The sequence below is a fragment of the Podarcis tiliguerta genome (assembly GCF_965153285.1).
Source record: "Podarcis tiliguerta genome assembly, chromosome: 2".
Taxonomy (NCBI): domain Eukaryota; kingdom Metazoa; phylum Chordata; class Lepidosauria; order Squamata; family Lacertidae; genus Podarcis; species Podarcis tiliguerta.
In genome coordinates, this window is record NC_139535.1 from 6,885,797 (window position 1) to 6,907,649 (window position 21,853).

Genomic DNA, 21,853 nt, shown 5'->3' on the forward strand with positions numbered 1-21,853 from the left:
GGAGACAGTGGCTCTTCAGGCGCTGCTGGACTCCGGCTCCTATCATCCTGACCACTGTTTGTGGAGGCCGAGGCTGAGGGGAGTTTCTAATCTCTTTTCCTTTTGCTCCTTATGGTCTTCAAATAAAAAGAATATCGGAGATCCCGGGGCACAGGGAGGTTAGGCTGGCCTCAACTAGAGCCAGGGTTTTTTGGGCTGTGGCTCCGATCTGGTGGAACGCTCTGTCACAAGAGACAAGGGTCCTGCAGGACTTGACATCTTTCCGCAGGGCCTGCAAGACAGAGCTGTCCCACTAGGTCTTTGGCCAAGGCACAGTCTGACCCCCTCCTTTGGTAATCCTCACAGAATTCTAGCCCAATGGTTGCCATTAATTTGATAAGAAATGATTTTAAAATGAAATAATTTTAGAATGCTGTGCTACTTTTATTGTTGTTAGCTACTCTGAGAACGACTTCGGCTGGGGAGGGCGGGATATAAATAAAAAATTATTATTATTATTATTATTATTATTATTATTATCCATGTCTTTTAAAATTATAAGCTTGAGGACATAGGCTGTTTTAGGAATGATATTTGTAAACTACAGTGGGAGATTGGCCAGAGAGCAAAACAAAGATGCTACAAATAAACTGAGCCCTTTGTACAGTTGTAGAATTGTAGAGTTGAATGTCCCCACCCTTCTGAATCTTGAGTGGAACCACAGCTTGTTGTTGGGATTAAAGAATAATCTGGATGCCAGATAGTATATTCCTGAGGGCTGCAGTAAACTCCACAAATATTATCATTATCATTATTTATTGAATTTATATACCATCCTCTACCGGGCAGTGTCAGGGGGGGTTCATAGAACAAAACCAAAGTGTAACTATGAAACCACAAAATACATATTCAAAAAACAATGCCCCAATAACCCCCCCCCCTTGCATAGGCAAGCAGTTTCCTCTCACTGCAATTACAGCTAACCATGTGTATGGCGAGAAAAAGGTCCAAAAGCATCGTTGTCAAAGTTCCCTTAGTGATGCGGAGGAGATAGATAATTGACAGTTGACCTCTTAAAGCTTCTGATTCCCGATTCTTCACTAATAGCAATTGTGGAGTTGCCCATTGTTGCTTGAAATCATCCCTGTACCAGGCTCTTCTATCTTGAGTTAGACTGTATATTATTCATAGCTGAATTTCCTAAGCTGTTCAAGAGGTTGTCAACTGAATTGCTAAAGTGCAAAATGAAATTAGCTAAATTAGAAGAAAAGGGACATTAAACTAGCTACATGACGGACATAGATAAAAGGTCATATGGAAATCTACAAGATTGTTACACATAGTTTGTGGAAGAGAAATATTTTTGGCACATGAGTTTTGATGAGGATCAAAAGTACAAGACTTGGAGAAAACTCAGTACATGGAAGGAAATGACAGAAACTTGATGTTAGGTAGTCAGAAACGAGGTAAGCCAGACACCTCAGTTTGATTAATTATTATTATTATAAATAATAATAAAATTTATATAGCGCCCATTGGCCATAGATGTCAGGGTGGTTCACAACATAAAAAGACAATGTAAAAAAGGCAAAAAACATAATAAAAAAGAACACAAACAAACCAATAATGCCTCCACCAGAAGACATTTAAAAGGGCATTGGATGTCAATCAGCCAAAGGGCTGGTTAAAAAGGAATGTTTCACTTGGCACCTGACGGTGTACAATGAAGGTACCAGCCGAATCTCCCTGGAGAGCAGGGTCTCCAGTCCCACAAGAAAGCACCCTTGATGTCAGGGGTGCCAACTTGAATAAAATATTGTGGAGACCCAGGTAAGCCATGCCCCACATAAATGATGACATGATGCAGTGCGCACACACCATTTGGATGGGAATACCCATCAACTTTGTAGGGTCCAGCCCTACTGGAAGGAATTTTTTTATTCTGTTTCAGCTGCTAACAGAAACATTTAAATGGTGATCGCATGGCTGCCAGGATCAGAGGCTTCATATTTCTGAATGCCAGTTGCTGAGGTCAACTCCAGGAAAGAGCTGTTGCCATCAACTTGGGTTGGCCAGTGGGTGCAACAGGATACTGGATTAGATTAAGTTTAGAACTGAACCAGCAGCAGGACTCTTCTAATGTTCTTGTCAGCAGCAAAGTTCGTGCCAAACTCTCACTCCCTACCACGTGACCCATGTCAAACTTTGGGGCACCGACTTTGATTCCTCGCAACCATGTTTATCTCCAACTCTGCGCCTGCCCCTCAAGCCACACAGAGACTTCAGGTTGTTGCAGAGATGAACTTCCTTCACCCAATAATTATCAAAATCATCATGATTTAATCTGCCTTGTTCCTGAAAGAGAAGTTGATTCACAGAAGATCACCTGTGTCAGAGACAGACTGAATCATGATTGAGAGTAAGAGGGGTGGGATACATCTGTGTGAGGTTTAATGGCTCTGAAGCTATCGCTGAGCACTACCCATACTGGTTAAATAAGAGTTTTTTTGGCTTCTTCTGATGTAGCTGGCTATGGGGGTGAGAGGAACACACACAAGAGAGGTGTAGCAATCAGTCAGAATGAGATCCCAGATGCTGATGCTGCTCATTTTGCTTGAATCTTGTAGAAGCCTGAAGGCAAAATGCCCCCTGAATCCAATCTGGGAAGGAAACAAAGCACAGAATTATTTCCAGAGTGGCGACTTCCTCATTGGCGGGATAATATCTCCAAATGTGTTTGGTCTGCAACTTCCATACATCTTTTCACAGCCCCCATTAACCAGGTTTGAGGACGAGTAAGTAATTATATGCAGAAGGATGTCACGTTTTTCTACTGCCCCCCAATGGCTCCGGTTTACTAGGGAAATAGTCTCCATTTTAGTGGTGAGGACTCTGCGGTCTTCCAGATATTGTGGGATTGCAGCTCCCATCACCCCTGATCACTGGCCATGCTGGCAGGGGCTGAAGGGAACTTGAGTTTCGCAGCAGCTAGTGGGTTGCATGTTCCCAGACGTGCTCTATTTTTACCTTCTGTGCTGCTGTGTTGCTTGTTGCAGAACACAAGTGTATAAATGAGCCTGATCATGATTTATTTTCATTAAATACTGAATGGTTTGACACTTTTTAATTGATTGATTTCATACAGTTTGTCAAATAGGTTGTACTGGCATATCTCGTCCTTCTTGTTCACCGTCCAAGAGATCAACCGGGATCCCAGGCTCTTACCCAACATCACTCTGGGCTACAGCCTTTATGAGAACTATTACAATGCAAGGATCACTTCTGATGCCATGCTAGACCTGCTTGCAGGTGGGGAAAGCAATATTCCAAACTATCGCTGTGGAAAATGGAATAATATCTTGGCTGTTCTTGAAGGAGCCAATTCCATCATCTCCAAAGTGATTTCAACCACGTCAGGCATGTACAAAATCCCACAGGTATGAAGGGTGGGGCATGGAGGGACACAAAAGAGGTTCGGCAGCAAAATAAATTCTCATTATCATCAGCAAAAAGAGGCATCAAAGAGGGAGAAAATCCTGAGCTATGTTAAGCTAGATAGCTCAGTTGGTTAGAGTGTGGTGCTGCCAACGTCAAGGTTGCAAGCTTGATCCCCGTATGGGACAGCTGCATTGCAGGGGGGAGGACAAGATGAACCTCAGGGTCGCTTCCAACTCTATGATTCTATGACTCTTCAACACAGAGACTTTGCTAGTGTTGCAGCCTCCCAAAGTTTCCAAATAAAACTATCAGCCCTGGCCAGCACAATATTTGTTAGGTATTAAATATTTCAGGCTAATCCTGTTCTTTGAAAATGAAACACAATACTTTTTCTTCCCCACTCCAGATCAGTTATGGCTTCGTATCTGGGGTTCTTGATGAGAACACCAAAGTTCCTTTTGTCTACCGTGTGGTCCCCAATGAAGAAGTTCAGTACCTGGGGATTGTAAAGTTCCTCCAGCATTTTGGATGGACGTTGATCGGCCTCTTTGTTGCAGACAGTGAGAATGGAGAAAGGTTCTTGAGTGCTTTGACATCTCTGATGGCCAGCAATGGAATTTGTGTGGCCTTTTCAGTAAGAATACCAGAAAAGAATGAACATGAGAGGTCCACACGAACTGAATTAATTGCCCTACGGAGACAGACCAATGTATTCCTTTACTATGAAAGCAATTATTTGGGATTGGGTATCATCATGGCACTACAACAAAAACTCAGGAACCATATTGGGTCAAAAGTATGGCTCACAACAGCTTTTCAAGACATTGACACAAATTTTTCTTTCGGTCCCAAGTACTTGAAGTATATCCATGGTTCATTCTCCTTTGTAATGAAGACCAAAATAAGGAGCAAACATGACTGCTATAAACAAGAGTCCTATCTTCTTAATCTTTTCCAGCAAAAAGCATTTAGTTGTTCATACTCAAAGCACGTCCTCGCTGTGAGAGGTTGGACAAGATGCAGAGATGTGGAGAATCTGGAGGTGCCGTCTGAAGAGGAGCTGCAGAGTGTTCTGTCTCAAGACAGCCACAGAACATACTTCAGTCTCCAAATCATGGCACATGCTTTAAATGTTGCCTGTTCATCTAGATCAAAGCAGATGTTGATGGCGGGTGGAGGAGACCAGTTGGCATGTCAAAGGCTACAGCCATGGCAGGTATTTCCTTTCCCTTTCTAGAAATCAAAGTTCTTTCTACCAACTCTACAATAATCATTCTCATTGATTTAGACACGAATGCAACAGTGAGGAAAAAGTTTTTGTTTTATTTATTTAGATTTAGATTCTTTTTTTAGGCTCCTGCTGGAAGATGTATATACAATGTGTATTTCATAAAATATCAAGGTGGTCTACTGCAATAAAAAACCCATAATAAAACGAATAGAAGCCAAAATAAGTTAAAAGCAGACGTCCCTCCACCTGGAGGGTTTCTGTTTAGTCTTGCCAGTAGGAGAAGTTGTGGCACGACAGGAGTTTTGAGTTCCAAGGAAGCAGGGATGAGGCATCTAAAATGCTTTCTAAGTTCGGGTGTTTAGTCCTCTGTAGATTCCAATGAGGCCAGATATGCCAGGACTTTGGAGCTCAAAGGGAGAAGGGATGAGATGTCCAATATGCTTTGAAATGCTGGTGTTTTCCCTGTCATTCCAGCTTCACCCTTTCTTAAGAGAAACCCGGTTGTTGAACACTTCCATGGGCGGACTGTATTTGGGTGAGAATGGGGAGCTGCCCATCATGTTTGATATTGAGAATTGGGTGGTGCTTCCCAATGAGTCTTGTGTTAGAGTGAAAATTGGGAGTATAGAGAGAGAGGCATCCACTGACTTCAAGCTCGCCATTAACCCAGAAGCTATTGTGTGGCCCAAGAGGTTCAACCAGGTAAGAGCCCTTTTATTCCGCATGTTACACATGAAGATCTAGTAATCTGTTGAATATTTCCAAGAGGAATTCAAGTATAATCTTTTGGAAGTTTGGCTGATGCTTTGGCTGATGCTTTCATTATAATTAACTAAGTAAATTATTAAATGTGCATAATGCTCTTCATGTGCAGATACACGCACACACATGTATGTATGTATGTATGTATGTAATTTTTTCATTTATTGTGGGAGCCTTTCTTGTGGAACCTGATTGAGCTGCACAATATGGTCCATGGTAAATCCAGCAACAGAAGAATTCCTGGGTTGCCCGCCTTCCCTGGATGCCCTAAGAACGTACTTATTTTGCTTAATGGTTAATCCAGCCCGGCCCTGCGAGATCTCATGAGAACATCTCAGAGCCCACGCAAGAGCATCCTGGAGCCCAGTGAGCAAAAGAGAGAGCTTGGGAGTAAGGCCTGCTTGGCACGCCAGCTCCGGAAGGTCAGGGTGGTTGTGCAGGAGCAGTTCCAAGGGGCTCATTCAAGTACAGTGGAATTTTGGTTCTTGAACTTAATCCATTCTGGAAGTCTGCTCAACTCCCCAAACTGTTTGAAAACCAAGGAACGGCTTCCAATTGGCGGCGGGAGCTTCCTGCACTCAATTGAAAGCTGCCTCAGACGTTTGGCTTCCGAAAAATGTTCACAAACCGGAACACTTGCTTCCGGGTTTGCAGTGATCAGTAGCTGATTTGTTTGGGAGCCAAGCCATTCAGGAACCAAGGTACCTCTGTATATACATTTTTGCATATACTACTCCTTTCAAGGAATGTAACCCCTGCGTAAGATGTGATCATACTCTATGTTTAAATACTGCTCTTCATCAGAGTGTTTTCTTGCTGCTGTTCTGGGATGCGATTTTTCCTTTCTTTTGTTTCTGCATCTTTTGCCCTGTGCCTAGAGAACTTGCTGGGTTGTTTCCCAACTCTATGAATCAACTCCATAGACACAAATATTCCTGGCACACAAATATTTCCCCTGAATTTACCTTCTTTTTTATTATTATTCGACTGTGCCTCAGTCCAGTTGTTCAAAGACCTATGTACTAATACCTTTTTCAGTCCGTTTCCGAGCACAATTCAAAGTGTTGGTGCTGACCTTTAAAGCCCTAAACCGCCTCAGCCCAATATATCTGAAGGAGCGTCTCAACCCCCCATCGTTCAGAGGTCCAGCTCTAATGGCCTTCTGGCCGTTCCCTCCCTGCAAGAAGTGAGGTTACAGGGAACCAGGCAGAGGGCCTTCTCGGTAGTGGTGCCTGCCCCATGGAACACCCTCCCATCAGATGTCAAGGAAATAAACAACTACCTGACTTTTATAAGACATCTGAAGGCAGCCCTGTTTAATAATAATAATAATATTTTTTTTTTATTTATACCCCGCCCTCCCCAGCCAAGGCCGGGCTCAGAGCGGCTTACAAGCAATAATAAAAACAAGATGAATGATTACAACTTAAAAACAAAAGTAAAATACAACATTAAAATAATGGAACATTAAAATATTAAAATGTAGCCTCATCGCAGGAGAAGAAGGAAAAGAAAAAAGAAAGAGAGGGAGGGAGGGAATCAAATTGGCTCCAAGCCAAAGGCCAGGCGGAACAACTCTGTCTTACAGGCTCTGCGGAAAGAAATCAGATCCTGCAGGGCCCTGGTCTCATGAGGCAGAGCGTTCCACCAGGCGGGAGCCAGAGTTGAAAAGACCCTGGCTCTGGTTGAAGCCAATCTAACTTCCTTAGGGCCTGGGACCACTAGGGTGTTATTATTTATGGACCTTGAGGCTCTCCGTGGGGCATACCAGGAGAGGCGGTCCCGTAGGTACGAGGGTCCTAGGCCGTGAAGGGCTTTAAAGGTCAAAAGCAGCACCTTAAATCTGACCCTGTACTCCACCGGGAGCCAGTGCAGCTTGAAAAGCACTGGGTGAATATGCTCCCATGGCAGAGAGGGAGTTTAGGGAAGTTCTTAATGATTGATATTTTAATGTATTTCTAATCTATTGTTGGAAGCTGCCCAGAGTGGCTGGGGAAACCCAGCCATATGGGTGGGGTATAAATAAATTATTATTGTTATTGTTGTTATTTAAAAAGCAAACACATCAGGGAGGCTTCCATTCTACATCAAGCAAAGCAGCCAACTCCTAGGAGCTGTGGGCGCTTTGGCCCCCGCAATAAAATATTTGAGGGGGCTGGGGCCCCATAAAGTTGTTGGGCATCAATTATGTGTTGTGTGGCTTACCTGGGCCCCTACAATATTTTATTCAAGTTGGCACCCCTGACATCAAGGGTGCTTTCTTGTGGGACTGGAGACCCTTCTGGGTTCTTTCCAGACTCTCTGAGTGAGTTCCATAGGCACAAATATTGCTGACATTTCACCTTTAATGTGCCCTCTGTTCTTTATGGCTAGACTGTTCCTCACGCCAGGTGTACCAAAAGGTGTCGCCCAGGATATGCCAAGGTGGTCCAAGAAGGAAAGCCGGTTTGCTGCTACGCTTGTGTTCCGTGTGGGGAAGGGACCATATCTACACAGGAAGGTGGGTGACGCCACAGGAGATGGAATTTGTTGGGAGAATATGAATAGGGCAACATATTAGTCAGACACATTCTGGGAAGATTCTAAAGACATATTTGGATGCAGATCCTTTATTGATTTCTTCATTTTTAATCCCCTTCCAGGAATTTATTTGAAAGAAATGACTCGCAGGAAGCAATCTCTGGGATGCAAATTGGGTTTAGCCTGCTCTGCCCATAAGGCACAGCTTTGGCTATTTTGTACCAAGCCTTTTAGGATAAGAGAACCAGAACCATCCTCATAAAAGGAAATTTAGAAAGTCATCAAAATAAATGAGAAATAGTGAAAATAGCAAATGTTTATTTAAAAGAGAGAAAGCATGATGCACAATAATAAAAAAATTAGGTGATCATTCCATTCCAATGCATTGTAAAAAAATTAAAAATTATGGGATTTCAGCAGGGTTATTGGATATCCCAGACAAGGAGTTTGAGAACAGCTGTAGCAGCTTGGAAGAGAGGAGTTCAAGGATATTAAAAATAAATAAATCATAAGTTTGTGTCCTAGTTTTTCAGTTTGATCCTTTTGCATGTTTTATGGTATTTTATTCATTGTGACTTGCTGTTTTTTATTAATTATAAATTAGGAATTCTTTATTGTACATGATAAGCGTTAGCTGTTTATTATTTGCTGATATTAAATTTTACTGTTTACTATTCCTTAGTATTATTTTTGAATAGTATTGAATTTTGCTTAATTTGATATGTTGTTTATTTTAAAGTTATACTTTTATTATGACTTTTTGTGTGTGTGTTATGTCTGTGATCTTTGCTGTCTATTTTGTTGTTTCTTCAGCTTGTAACCCTCCTTCTGCATAGCAATACAGAAAGGCAGTTTACAATTTAAAAGTGAAATGAAATATGGAAATGAAGTAGTGTTACTGCCCGAAAACTATCGCATAAGGAAATGCACCGAAGCAGCTTCCGTTTCTTACAATACATTCTCATTTTCTGATATCTCCCATGTGAGTGCATTTCTCGACATGTAATAGGATGTGTCTGTAAGCAAAGCCAAAGCCATTCTTTTTCTCCTCCTCAGATGCAGAGCGTTGCACCAAATGTCCAGAAGAACAATATCCAAACAAGGACCGAGATCACTGCATTCCGAGGATTGTCACCTTCCTATCATATAAAGAATATTTGGGGATTCTCCTGACTTCTTTGGCTCTCTTCCTGTCCTTAACCACAGGCATTGTTGTAGGGATCTTCATTAAACACAAAGAAACTCCCATAGTCAAAGCCAACAACCGGGACCTCTCCTTCATCCTCCTTGTCTCCCTCCTACTGTCCTTCTTGTCCTCCTTCCTCTTCATTGGCCGTCCCAGGAAAGTCACCTGCCTCCTTCGACAAACGGCCTTCAGCACCATCTTCTCAGTTGCTGTATCTTCTTTGCTGTCCAAAACCATCATGGTGGTGCTGGCCTTCCTGGCCACAAAGCCAGGGAACAGGGTGAGGAGATGGTTAGGGAAAAGTCTGGCCAACTCCATTGTCCTTTCCTGCTCCAGTGTCCAAATGGTCATTTGCATCATTTGGCTGTGTATCTCTCCCCCATTCCCAGACTCTGACAAGCATTCCCAGGCTGGAGAGATCACCCTGCAATGCAACGAAGGGTCTGTGGCCATGTTTTATGCTGCCCTGGGTTACATGGGCTTCCTGGCTGCCATCTGCTTCACGGTGGCTTTCCTGGCCAGGAAGCTGCCTGGGGCCTTCAATGAAGCCAAGCTGATCACCTTCAGCATGCTGGTCTTCTGCAGCGTTTGGGTCTCCTTTGTGCCCACCTACCTGAGCACCAAGGGGAAATACATGATAGCCGTGCAGATCTTCTCTATCTTGGCTTCTAGTGCTGGTCTTCTGGGCTGCATCTTCATTCCCAAATGCTACATTCTTGTGCTGAGGCCTGATCTGAACACAAAGGAACAGCTGGCCACAAAACCTAAAGTTGTTGTCTGATTCTTAGCATATTTATAACTGTATTCCACCACAGTAGTAATGAAACACACAGAGTTGACTTGGGAATGAATGTATCTCTTTAGATTAAGTTTTTCATTCATCTTTAATGATGAAAGGGAATCATTGAATCACATCCCTGGAGAGTTTCTGGACTTACAACTTTTAGGGATATCCCTACCTGTAGAGTTACCCGGAGTGCAGCCTCCCTCTTCATACATAATTATCCTTCTCTACCATATCCAGTTTGTACTTTGACATGACCCAATTTCCTTTCTTCCTGAGTTCATAACCTAAGCCTACGTAATAACTTAGTGTAACTTGAAATTCTGCTTCTAGTATTAAAAACAGCAACTGAAAAACGGAATCTCACTTGAATGTATTAATACCTGAGGGAACCACCAGAAGGTCCTTGGACCTGGACCTCAGTATCCGGTCTGGACGATGGGTGTGGAGACGCTTCTTTAGATATACAGGGCCAATGTTATTTAGGGTTTTCAAGGTTGGCATCAACAAATGAATGTGACAGCTGTCTGGTGGGAGTGAGAGGGGCACCACGATAGCTGGAACCAGAGACAATGATGAAGAAGAACCACCACCACTTGTAAGTAAGAAGGCAGGGGAGTGGTGGTGGCATGAAGGCAGGTTGAGATTCGTGGGGCAGTCCCCACTCACCCCCATGGAGCAGACCTCTCACTTATTTGCACTGAGCTGCTGAAGAAGGGCAGGATGCACCCCTTTTGTCTCCCTCTCTTATTTAGCACCAGCACTCAGAGACATCCAATGAATTGGAAGGTTGGGAGCTTGAGAGCAAACAAAAGATTGACTCATGCAGTACATAGTTACTTCCCCCAAATGCCAGGCGCTGGTGACCAGTGCCTGGCAAGGCCCATTGCTTTCATGCCCTGCTTGTGAGCTTCTCAGCAATGTCTGATTGGCCACTGTGTTGCAGGACTAGATGGGAGTTTGAACTAACCCAGCTGGGCTGTTCTTAGCCAAGTTCAAACCAAACTCAACCCCGAGATGCAAGTGACTCATGTTGCAGTTTGAAGCCACATCTGTGATTTGGTGTAAACATATTTTCCCCCAGCTCTGTCCCTGCCCCTTGAACCATGTAGAGATCCCAAGAACTTTCTCCCCTTTCAATTATAAAAATGATAGTGATTTATTCTTCCCAAAGCTCAAGAGAGATCTCTGGCAATTGCCCAAACATCAGAAGCCAAGAAAGCCAGAGGTTATACGTATCACACTGTGCTGGAGGGTGTTAACTTCTTCTCATTATCTGGCTGTGGGGCAGAAAGGAGAAGTCAAAATAGAGGTGTAGGAGGCCAAGACAGAATGACTTCCCTGCTGCGGCTTCTGCTGCTACCTCTGCTTCTAATGCCCCATCAAGTCTTGACGCGCAGCGTAAATTAATAATGCAGAGTTTTAAAGAATAAAAGCTTTACTGAGTTAAAATAAACTTCTTCATAAACAACATGGTTCCAAACAGTTTGACTGAGATTACATACTGATTCTGCTCACAACCAAAGCAGACAGACTCTGATTTCTTACAGAGAGCACAAAAGAGAAAATGGCTGCTATGTCACATGTCAGAGTGACCCAACAGTTAGCAGTTAGGCCTGAATAACTTTAGTAGGCCCAAATGACTGTGCAGTCCCAGCACTTCCCAGCCTGCTTTGCTGCTTCTGCTCTCATGTCTCTTTGTCACATGACAAGTCTGTGGGAAGCTGAAAGCAAAGTGCTCCTTAAATTGGATGAGGGAAGAAAATGAAGTGCAGAGTTATTCGCGGCCTGGAGACTTCCTCATTAGCGGAATCATATCTCCAAGAAGCTTTGCTGAGCAACTTCCATATAACTTTTTCCAGCCCCCAGTAACCAAGCTTAACGTATAAATGATTAAATACATCATGAATATCATGCTTCTCCAGCACCGCTTCAATGGTTCCCTTTAACCGGGAAATAGTTTCAGGGATAGGGAGACAGTGGCCCTTCAGGCGCTGCTGGACTCCGGCTCCTATCATCCTGACCACTGTTTGTGGAGGCCGAGGCTGAGGGGAGTTTCTAATCTCTTTTTAGAATGCTGTGCTACTTTTATTGTTGTTAGCCGCTCTGAGAACAGCTTCGGCTGGGGAGGGTGGGATATAAACAAAAAATTATTATTATTATTTATTATTATTATTATTATTATTATTATTATTATTATTATTATTATCCATGTCTTTTAAAATTATAAGCTTGAGGTCATAGGCAGTTTTAGGAATGATATTTGTAAGCTACAGTGGGAGTTTGGCCAAAGAGCAAGATCAGGACGCTATAAATAAACTGAGGCCTTTGTACAGTTGTAGAATTGTAGAGTTGAATGTCCCCACCTCTCTGAATCTTGAGTGGAACCACAGGTTGTTGTTGGAATTAAAAAATAATCTGGATCCCAGATAGAATTTTCCTGAGGGCTGCAGTAAACTCCACAAATATTATTATTATCATTATTTACTCAATTTATATACCACCCTATACTGGAGGTCTCAGGGCGGTTCACAGAAGAAAATCAAAGTATAACTATGAAACCACAAAATTTATAATCAACAAACAATGCCCCAATAATCCCACCCCCCACTCCATAGGCAAGCAGGTTCCTCTCACTGCAATTCCAGCTAACCATGTGTATGGCAAGAAAAAGGTCCAAAAGCATCGTTGTCAAAGTTCCCTTAGTGATGCGGAGGAGATAGATAATTGACAGTAGACCTCTTAAAGCTTCTGATTCCCGATTCTTCACTAATAGCAATTGTGGAGTTGCCCATTGTTGCTTGAAATCATCCCTGTACCAGGCTCTTCTATCTTGAGTTAGACTGTATATTATTCATAGCTGAATTTCCTAAGCTGTTCAAGAGGTTGTCAACTGAATTGCTAAAGTGCAAAATGAAATTAGCTAAATTAGAAGAAAAGGGACATTAAACTAGCTACATGACGGACATAGATAAAAGGTCATACGGAAATCTGCAACGGTGTTACACATAGTTTGTGGAAGAGAAATATTTTTGGCACATGAGTTTTGATGAGGATCAAAAGTACAAGACAAGGAGAAAACATAGTACATGGAAGGACATGACTGAAACTTGGTATTAGGTAGTCAGAAACGAGCTAAGCCAGACACCTCAGTTTGATTAATTATTATTATTATAAATAATAATAAAATGTATATAGCGCCCATTGGCCTTAGATGTCAGGGTGGTTCACAACATAAAAAGACAATGTAAAGAAAACAAAATACATAATAAAAAAGAACACAAACAAACCAATAATGCTTCCACCAGAAGACATTTAATAGGGCTGGTTAAAAAGGAACGTTTCACTCGGGACCTAAAGGTGTACAATGAAGGTACCAGCCAAATCTCCCTGGAGAGCAGGGTCTCCAGTCCCACAAGAAAGCACCCTTGATGTCAGGGGTGCCAACTTGAATAAAATATTGTGAGGACCCAGGTAAGCCATGCCCCATATAAACGATCACATGATGCAGTGCGCACACACCATTTGGATGGGAATACCCATCAACTTTGTAGGGTCCAGCCCTACTGGAAGGAATTTTTTTATTCTGTTTCAGCTGCTAACAGAAACATTTAAATGGTGATCGCATGGCTGCCAGGATCAGAGGCTTCATATTTCTGAATGCCAGTTGCTGAGGTCAACTCCAGGAAAGAGCTGTTGCCATCAACTTGGGTTGGCCAGTGGGTGCAACAGGATACTGGATTAGATTAAGTTTAGAACTGAACCAGCAGCAGGACTCTTCTAATGTTCTTGTCAGCAGCAAAGTTCGTGCCAAACTCTCACTCCCTACCACGTGACCCATGTCAAACTTTGGGGCACCGACTTTGATTCCTCGCAACCATGTTTATCTCCAACTCTGCGCCTGCCCCTCAAGCCACACAGAGACTTCAGGTTGTTGCAGAGATGAACTTCCTTCCCCTTATAATTATCAAAATCATCATGATTTAATCTGCCTTGTTCCTGAGAGAGAAGTTGATTCACAGATGATCACCTGTGTCAGAGACAGACTGAATCATGATTGAGAGTAAGGGGGGTGGGATACATCTGTGTGAGGTTTAATGGCTCTGAAGGTATAGCTGAGCACTACCCACATTGGATAAATAAGAGTTTTTTGGCTTCTTCTGATGTAGCTGGCTATGGGGGTGAGAGGAACACTCACAAGAGAGGTGTAGCAATCAGTCAGAATGAGATCCCAGATGCTGATGCTGCTCATTTTGCTTGAATCCTGTAGAAACCTGAAGGCAAAATGCCCCCTGAATCCAATCCGGGAAGGAAACAAAGCACAGAATTATTTCAAGACTGGCGACTTCCTCATTGGCGGGATAATATCTCCAAATTGGTTTTCTCTACAACTTCCATACATCTTTTCACAGCATCCATTAACCAGGTTTAAGAATGAGTAAGTAATTATATGCAGAAGGACATCGTGTTTTTCTACTGCACCCCAATGGCCTCTGTTTACTAGGGAAATAGTCTCCATTTTAGGGGTGAGGACTCTGTGGTCTTCCAGATGTTGCAGGACTGCAGCTCCCATCACCCCTGATCACTGGCCATGCTGGCAGGGGCTGAAGGGAACTTGAGTTTCACACCAGCTAGTGGGTTGCATGTTCCCAACCGTGCTCTGTTTTTACCTGCTGTGCTGCTTGTTGAAGAACACAAGTGTGTAAATGAGCCTGAGCATGATGTATTTTCATTAAATGGTGAATGGTTTGACACTTTTTAATTGATTGATTTCATAAAGTTTGTTGAATAGGTTTTACTGGCATATCTTGTCCTTCTTGTTCACCATCCAAGAGATCAACCAGGATCCCAGGCTCTTACCCAACATCACTCTGGGCTACAGCCTCTATGAGAACTATTACAATGCAAGGATTTCAGTGATTTCCACCCGCACACTGTTTTCAATGCTGTCTTCCTGCTATGTGTGTATGGCAGCCCTAATGCAGACCATGATTTAGGGAATCAAATACTATTTATTTTCATTAAGTGGCGATTGGTTTGACACTTTTTATTTGATTTATTTCATACAGCGCGCCATTTAGGTTCTACTGGCACATCTTGTCCTTCTTGTTTACCATCCAAGAGATCAACCGGGATCCCAGGCTCTTAGCCAACATCACCCTGGGCTACAGCCTCTATGGGAACTATTACAATGCAAGGATCACTTCTGATGCCATGCTAGACCTGCTTGCAGGTGGGGAAAGCAATATTCCAAACTATCGCTGTGGAAAATGGAATAATATCTTGGCTGTTCTTGAAGGAGCCAATTCCATCATCTCCAAAGTGATTTCAACCACGTCAGGCATGTACAAAATCCCACAGGTATGAAGGGTGGGGCATGGAGGGACACAAAAGAGGTTCAGCAGCAAAATATATTCTCATTATCATCAGCAAAAAGAGGCATCAAAGAGGGAGAAAATCCTGAGTTATGTTAAGCTAGATAGCTCAGTTGGTTAGTGTGGTGCTGCCAACGTCAAGGTTGCAGGCTTGATCCCCGTATGGGACAGCTGCATTGCAGGGGGGAGGACAAGATGAACCTCATGGTCACTTCCAACTGTACGATTCTATGACTCTTCAACGCAGAGACTTAGCTAGTTTTGAAAATGCCCAAAGTTTCAAAATAAAACTATCAGTCCTGGCCAGCACAGTATTTGTTAGGTATTAAATATTTCAGGCTAATCCTGTTCTTTGCTCTGAAAATGAAACACTATACCTTTTCTTCCCCACCCCAGATCAGTTATGGCTTTGTATCTGGGGTTGTTGATGAGAACACCAAAGTACCTTTTGTCTACCGCATGGTCCCCAATGAAGAAGCTCAGTACCTGGGGATTGTAAAGTTCCTCCAGCACTTTGGATGGACGTGGATCGGCCTCTTTGCTCCAAAGAATGAAAATGGAGAAAGGTTCTTGAGTGCCTTGACATCTCTGATGGCCAGCAATGGAATTTGTGTTTCCTTTTCAGCAAGAATACCAGAAAAGAATGAACATGAGAGGTTCACACAAGGTGACTTAATTGCCCTATGGAGACAGACCCATGTATTCGTTTACTATGAAAGCAATTATTTGGGATTGGATTTCATCATATCACTACAAAAACAACTCAGGAACCATATTGAGCCAAAAGTATGGCTCACAACAGCTTCTCAAGACATTGACAAGATTTTGTCTCATGGTCCCAAGTACTTGAAGTATATCCATGGTTCATTCTCCTTTGTAATGAAGACCAATATAAGGAGCAAACGTGACTGCTGTAAATCAGAGTCCTATCTTCGTAATCTTTTGCGGAAAAAAGCATTTAGTTGCTCATACTCAAAGCACCTCCTCGCTGTGAGAGGTTGGACAAGATGCAGAGATGTGGAGAATCTGGAGGTGCCGTCTGAAGATGAGCTGCAGAATGTTCTGTCTCAAGACAGCCACAGAACATACTTCAGTCTCCAAATCATGGCACATGCTTTAAATGTTGCCTGTTCATCTAGATCAAAGCAGATGTTGATGGCGGGTGGAGGAGACCAGTTGGCATGTCAAAGGCTACAGCCATGGCAGGTATTTCCTTTCCCTTTCTAGAAATCAAAGTTCTTTCTACCAACTCTACAATAATCATTCTCATTGGTTTAGACACGAATGCAACAATGAGGAAAGGGTTTTTGTTTTATTTATTTAGATTTAGATGCTTTTTTTATGCTCCTGCTGGAAGATATAGATATATATATAATGTGTATTTCATAAAATATCAAGGTGGTCTACTGCAATAAAAACATAAGACCATATAATAAAATGATAAGAAGCCAAAACCTGTTAAAAGCAGACGTCCCTCCACCTGGAGGGTGTCTGTTTAGTCTTGCCAGTAGGAGAAGTTGTGGCACGACAGGAGTTTTGAGTTCCAAGGAAGCAGGGATGAGGCATCTAAAATGCTTTCTAAGTTCGGGTGTTTAGTCCTCCGTAAATTCCAACGAGGCCAGGTATGCCAGGACTTTGGAGCTGAAAGGGAGCAGGGATGAGATGTCCAAAGTGCTTTGAAATGCTGGTCTTTTCCCTGTCATTCCAGCTTCACCCTTTCTTAAGAGAAATCCGGTTGTTGAACACTTCCATGGGCGGACTGTATTTGGGTGAGAATGGGGAGCTGCCCATCATGTTTGATATTGAGAATTGGGTGGTGCTTCCCAATGAGTCTTGTGTTAGAGTGAAAATTGGGAGTATAGAGAGAGAGGCATCCACTGACTTCAAGCTCGCCATTAACCCAGAAGCTATTGTGTGGCCCAAGTGGTTCAACCAGGTAAGAGCCCCTTTATTCCACATGATACACATGAAGATCTAGTAATCTGTCAAATTCCCAAGAGGAATTCAAATATAATCGTTTGGAAGTTTGGCTGATGCTTTCATTATAATTAATTAAGTAAATTATTAAATGTGCATAATGCTCTTCATGTGCAGATACACACATACACATGTATATCTGTATGTTTGTATTTATGTAATTTGTTTATCTATTGTGGGAGCCTTTCTTGTGGAACCTGATTGAGCTGCACAATATGGTCCATGGCAAATCCAGCAACAGAAAAATTCCTGTGGTGCCCGCCTTCCCTGGATGCCCTAAGCATGTACTTATTTTGCTTAATGGTAAATCCAGCCTGGCCTTGCGAGAACTCGTGAGAACATCTCAGAGCCCACACAAGAGCATCCTGGAGCCCAGTGAGCAAACCAGAGAGCTTGGGAGTAAGGCCTGCTTGGCAGGCCAGCTCCGGAAAGTCAGGATGGTTGTGCAGGAGCCGTTCCAAGGGGCTCATTCAAGTACAGTGGAATTTTGTTTCTTGAACTTAATCCATGCCAAAAGTCAGCTCAACTCCCCAAACTGTTCGAAAAACAAGGAACGGCTTCAAGTTGGCTGCGGGAGCTTCCTGCCCTCAATTGAAAGCCGCATCGGACGTTTGGCAGAGGCCCTTCTGTGGTGCCTTCCCTATGGAATGCCCTCCCATCAGATGTCAAAGAAATAAACAACTATCTTACTTTTAGAAGACATCTGAAGGCAGCCCTGTTTAGGGAAGTTCTTAATGAGTGATGTTTTAACGTATTTCTAATCTATTGTTGGAAGCCGCCCAGAGTGGCTGGGGAAACCCAGCCAGATGGGTGGGGTATAAATAAATTGTTATTGTTATTATTTAAAAAGCAAACACAGCTTTCCGTTCTACATCAAGCATAGGAGCCAACTCCTAGGAGCTGTGGGGGCTTTAGCCACCACAATAAAATATTTGAGGCGGCTGGGGCCCCATAAAGTTGATGGGCATCAATTATGTGTTGTGTGGCTTGCCTGGGCCCCCACAATATTTTATTCAAGTTGGCACCCCTTACATCAAGGGTGCTTTCTTGTGGGACTGGAGACCCTGCTGGGTTCTCTCCAGACTCTCTGAGTGAGTTCCATAGGTACAAATATTGCTGACATTTCACATTTAATGTGCCCTCTGTTCTTGATGGCTAGACTGTTCCTCACGCCAGGTGTACCAAAAGGTGTCGCCCAGGATATGCCAAGGTGGTTCAAGAAGACAAGCCGGTTTGCTGCTACGCTTGTGTTCCATGTGGGGAAGGGACCATATCTACACAGGAAGGTGGGTGACAGCACAGGAGATGGAATTTGTTGGGAGAATATGAATAGGGCAACATATTAGTCAAAAATCTTTCTGTGAAGATTCTAAAGACATATTTGGATGCAGATCCTTTATTGATTTCTTCATTTTTAATCCCCTTCCAGGAAGTTATTTGAAAGAAATGACTTGCAGGAAGCAATCTCTGGGATGCAAATTGGGTTTAGCCTGCTCTGCCCATAAGGCACAGCTTTGGCTATTTTGTACCAAGCCTTTTAGGATAAGAGAACCAGAACCATCCTCATAAAAGGAAATTTAGAAAGTCATCAAAATAAATGAGAAATAGTGAAAAAAGCAAATATTTATTTAAAAGAGAGAAAGCATGATGCACAGTAATAAAAAAAAAGGTGAACATTCCATTCCATTGCTTAGTAGAACAATAAAAAAATTTTGGGATTTCAGCAGGAAGTTATTGGATATCCCAGACAAGGAGTTTGAGACCAGCTGTAGCAGCTTGAAAGAGAGGAGTTCAAGTTATAAAAAAAAAAATTAAAAAAAATTGTGTGCCCTTGTTTCTCAGTTTGATCCTTTTACATGGTTTGTATGTTTTGTGGTATTTTATTCTTTGTGACTTGCTGTTCTTTATTGATTATAGATTAGTAATTCTTTATTGTACATGATAAGTGTTAGCTGTTTATTATTTGCTGATATTAAATTTTACTGTTTACTATTCCTTAGTATTATTATTGAATAGTATTGAATTTTGCTTAATTTGATACGTTGTTTATTTTAAAGTTATGCTTTTATTATGACTTTTTGTGTGTGTATTACGCCTGTGATCTTTGCTGTCTATTTTGTTGTTTCTTCAGCTTGTAACCCTCCTTCTGCATAGCAATATAAAAAGGCAGTTTACAAATTAAAAGTGAAATGAAATATGGAAATGAAGCAGTGTTACTGCACAAAAACTATCGCATAAGGAAATGCACCAAAAACACTTCCCTTTCTTGCAATACATTCTCATTTTCTGATATCTCCGATATGAGTGCATTTCTCAACATGTAATAGAATATGTCTGTAAGCAAAGCCAAAGGCATTCTTTCTCTCCTCCTCAGATGCAGAGCGTTGTACCAAATGTCCAGAAGAACAATATCCAAACAAGGACAGAGATCACTGCATTCCGAGGATTATCAGCTTCCTATCATATAAAGAATATTTGGGGATTCTCCTGACTTCTTTGGCTCTCTTCCTGTCCTTAACCACAGGCTTTGTGTTAGGAATCTTCATTAAATACAAGGAAACTCCCATAGTCAAAGCCAACAACAGGGATCTCTCCTTCATCCTCCTTGTCTCCCTCCTGCTGTCCTTCTTGTCCTCCTTCCTCTTCATTGGCCGTCCCAGGAAAGTCACCTGCCTCCTTCGACAAACGGCCTTCAGCACCATCTTCTCAGTTGCTGTATCTTCTTTGCTGTCCAAAACCATCATGGTGGTGCTGGCCTTCCTGGCCACAAAGCCAGGGAACAGGGTGAGGAGATGGTTAGGGAAAAGTCTGGCCAACTCTATTGTCCTTTCCTGCTCCAGTGTCCAAATGGTCATTTGCATCATTTGGCTGGGCATCTCTCCCCCATTCCCAGACTCTGACAAGCATTCCCAGGCTGGAGAGATCACCCTGCAATGCAATGAAGGGTCTGTGGCCATGTTTTATGCTGCCCTGGGTTACATGGGCTTCCTGGCTGCCATCTGCTTCACGGTGGCTTTCCTGGCCAGGAAGCTGCCTGGGGCCTTCAATGAAGCCAAGCTGATCACCTTCAGTATGCTGGTCTTCTGCAGCGTTTGGGTCTCCTTTGTGCCCACCTACCTGAGCACAAAGGGGAAATATATGGTAGCGGTGCAGATCTTCTCTATCTTGGCTTCTAGTGCTGGGCTTCTGGGCTGCATCTTCATTCCCAAATGCTACATTCTTGTGCTGAGGCCTGATCTGAACACAAAGGAACACCTGGCTACAAAAACTAAAGTTGTTGTCTGATTCTTAACTGTATTCCACCATAGTAGTAATGAAACACACAGAGTTGCTTGGGAATGAATGTATCTCCTTAGATAAAGTTTGCTCTTCATTTTTCATTCATCTTTAATGATGAAAGGGAAGCATTGAATCACATCCCTGGAGAGTTTCTGGACATACAAATTTTAGGGATATCCCTACCTGTAGCGTTACATGGAGTGCAGCCTCCCTCTTCATACATCATTATCCTTCTCTACCATATCCAGTTTGTACTTTGACATTACCCAACTTCCTTTCTTCCTGAGTTCATAACCTAAGCCTACGTAATAACTTAGTGTAACTTGAAATTCTGCTTCTAGTATTAAAAACAGCAACTGAAAAACGGAATCTCACTTGAGTGTATTAATGCTTGAGGGAACCACCAGAAGGCCCTTGGAGCTGGACCTCAGTATCTGGTCTGGACGATGGGTGTGGAGACGCTCCTTTAGATATAAGGGCCAATGTCATTTAGGGTTTTCAAGGTTGGCATCAACAAATGGATGTGGCAGCTGTCTGTTTGGTGGGAGTGAGAGGGGCACCACGATAGCTGGAGCCAGAGACAATGATGGAGAAGAACCACCAGGGGAGTGGTGGTGGCATGAAGGCCGGTTGAGATTGGTGGGGTAGAACCCACTCCCCCCCATGGAGCAGACCTCTCACTTATTTGCCCTGAGCTGCTGAAGAAGGGCAGGATGCACCCCTTTTGTCTCCCTCTCTTATTTAGCACCAGCACTCAGAGACATCCAATGAATCGGAAGGTTGGGAGATTGAGAGCAAACAAAATATTGAATCATGCAGTACATAGTTACTTCCCCCAAATGCCAGTTGCTGGTGACCAGTGCCTGGCAAGGCCCATTGCTTTCATGCCCTGCTTGTGAGCTTCTCAGCAATGTCTGATTGGCCACTGTGTTGCAGGACTAGATGGGAGTTTGGGCTAACCCACCAGGGCTGTTCTTAGCAAAGTTCAAGCCAAACTCATCCCTGAGATGCAAGTGTCTCATGTTGCAGTGATTTGGTGTAAACATATTTTTCCAGCTCTGTCCCTGCCCCTTGAACTATGTAGAGATCCTGGGAACTTTCTTCCCGTTATAATTATAAAAATGATAGTGGTTTATTCTTCCCAAAGCTCAAGAGACATCCCTGGCAATTGCCCAAACATCAGAGGCCAAGGAAGCCTGAGGTTATACGTGTCACACTGTGCTGGAGGATGTTAACTTCTTCTGATTACCTGGCTGTGGGGGAGAAATGAGAAGTCAAAATAGAGGTGTAGGAGGCCAAGACAGAATGACCTCCCTGCTGCG

The 21,853-nt window shown here is 43.0% G+C and overlaps 2 protein-coding genes and 1 long non-coding RNA gene across 3 annotated transcripts in view; 2 read left to right on the forward strand and 1 right to left on the reverse strand.

Moving 5' to 3' along the window:
- LOC310671218 overlaps nucleotides 1-21,853 on the reverse strand; it is a 497,424-nt gene that overhangs the window by 196,299 nt on the left and 279,272 nt on the right. The gene's annotated exons all lie outside the window — the stretch shown is intronic.
- On the forward strand, nucleotides 2,560-9,897 carry LOC310672809 (vomeronasal type-2 receptor 26-like; the record flags this gene model as incomplete). Its single annotated transcript, XM_083430466.1, has 6 exons — nucleotides 2,560-2,774; nucleotides 3,125-3,416; nucleotides 3,824-4,633; nucleotides 5,123-5,350; nucleotides 7,784-7,910; nucleotides 8,987-9,897. The coding sequence occupies 6 exons, from the start codon at nucleotides 2,560-2,562 to the stop codon at nucleotides 9,895-9,897; spliced, it is 2,583 nt and encodes an 860-aa protein (XP_083286592.1).
- LOC310672810 (vomeronasal type-2 receptor 26-like) lies at nucleotides 13,766-20,537 on the forward strand (the record flags this gene model as incomplete). The annotated part of the gene is made up of 6 exons (XM_083430467.1): nucleotides 13,766-14,338; nucleotides 14,970-15,261; nucleotides 15,672-16,481; nucleotides 16,984-17,211; nucleotides 18,412-18,538; nucleotides 19,627-20,537. The coding sequence occupies exons 1-6, from the start codon at nucleotides 14,124-14,126 to the stop codon at nucleotides 20,535-20,537; spliced, it is 2,583 nt and encodes an 860-aa protein (XP_083286593.1). The 5' UTR covers nucleotides 13,766-14,123.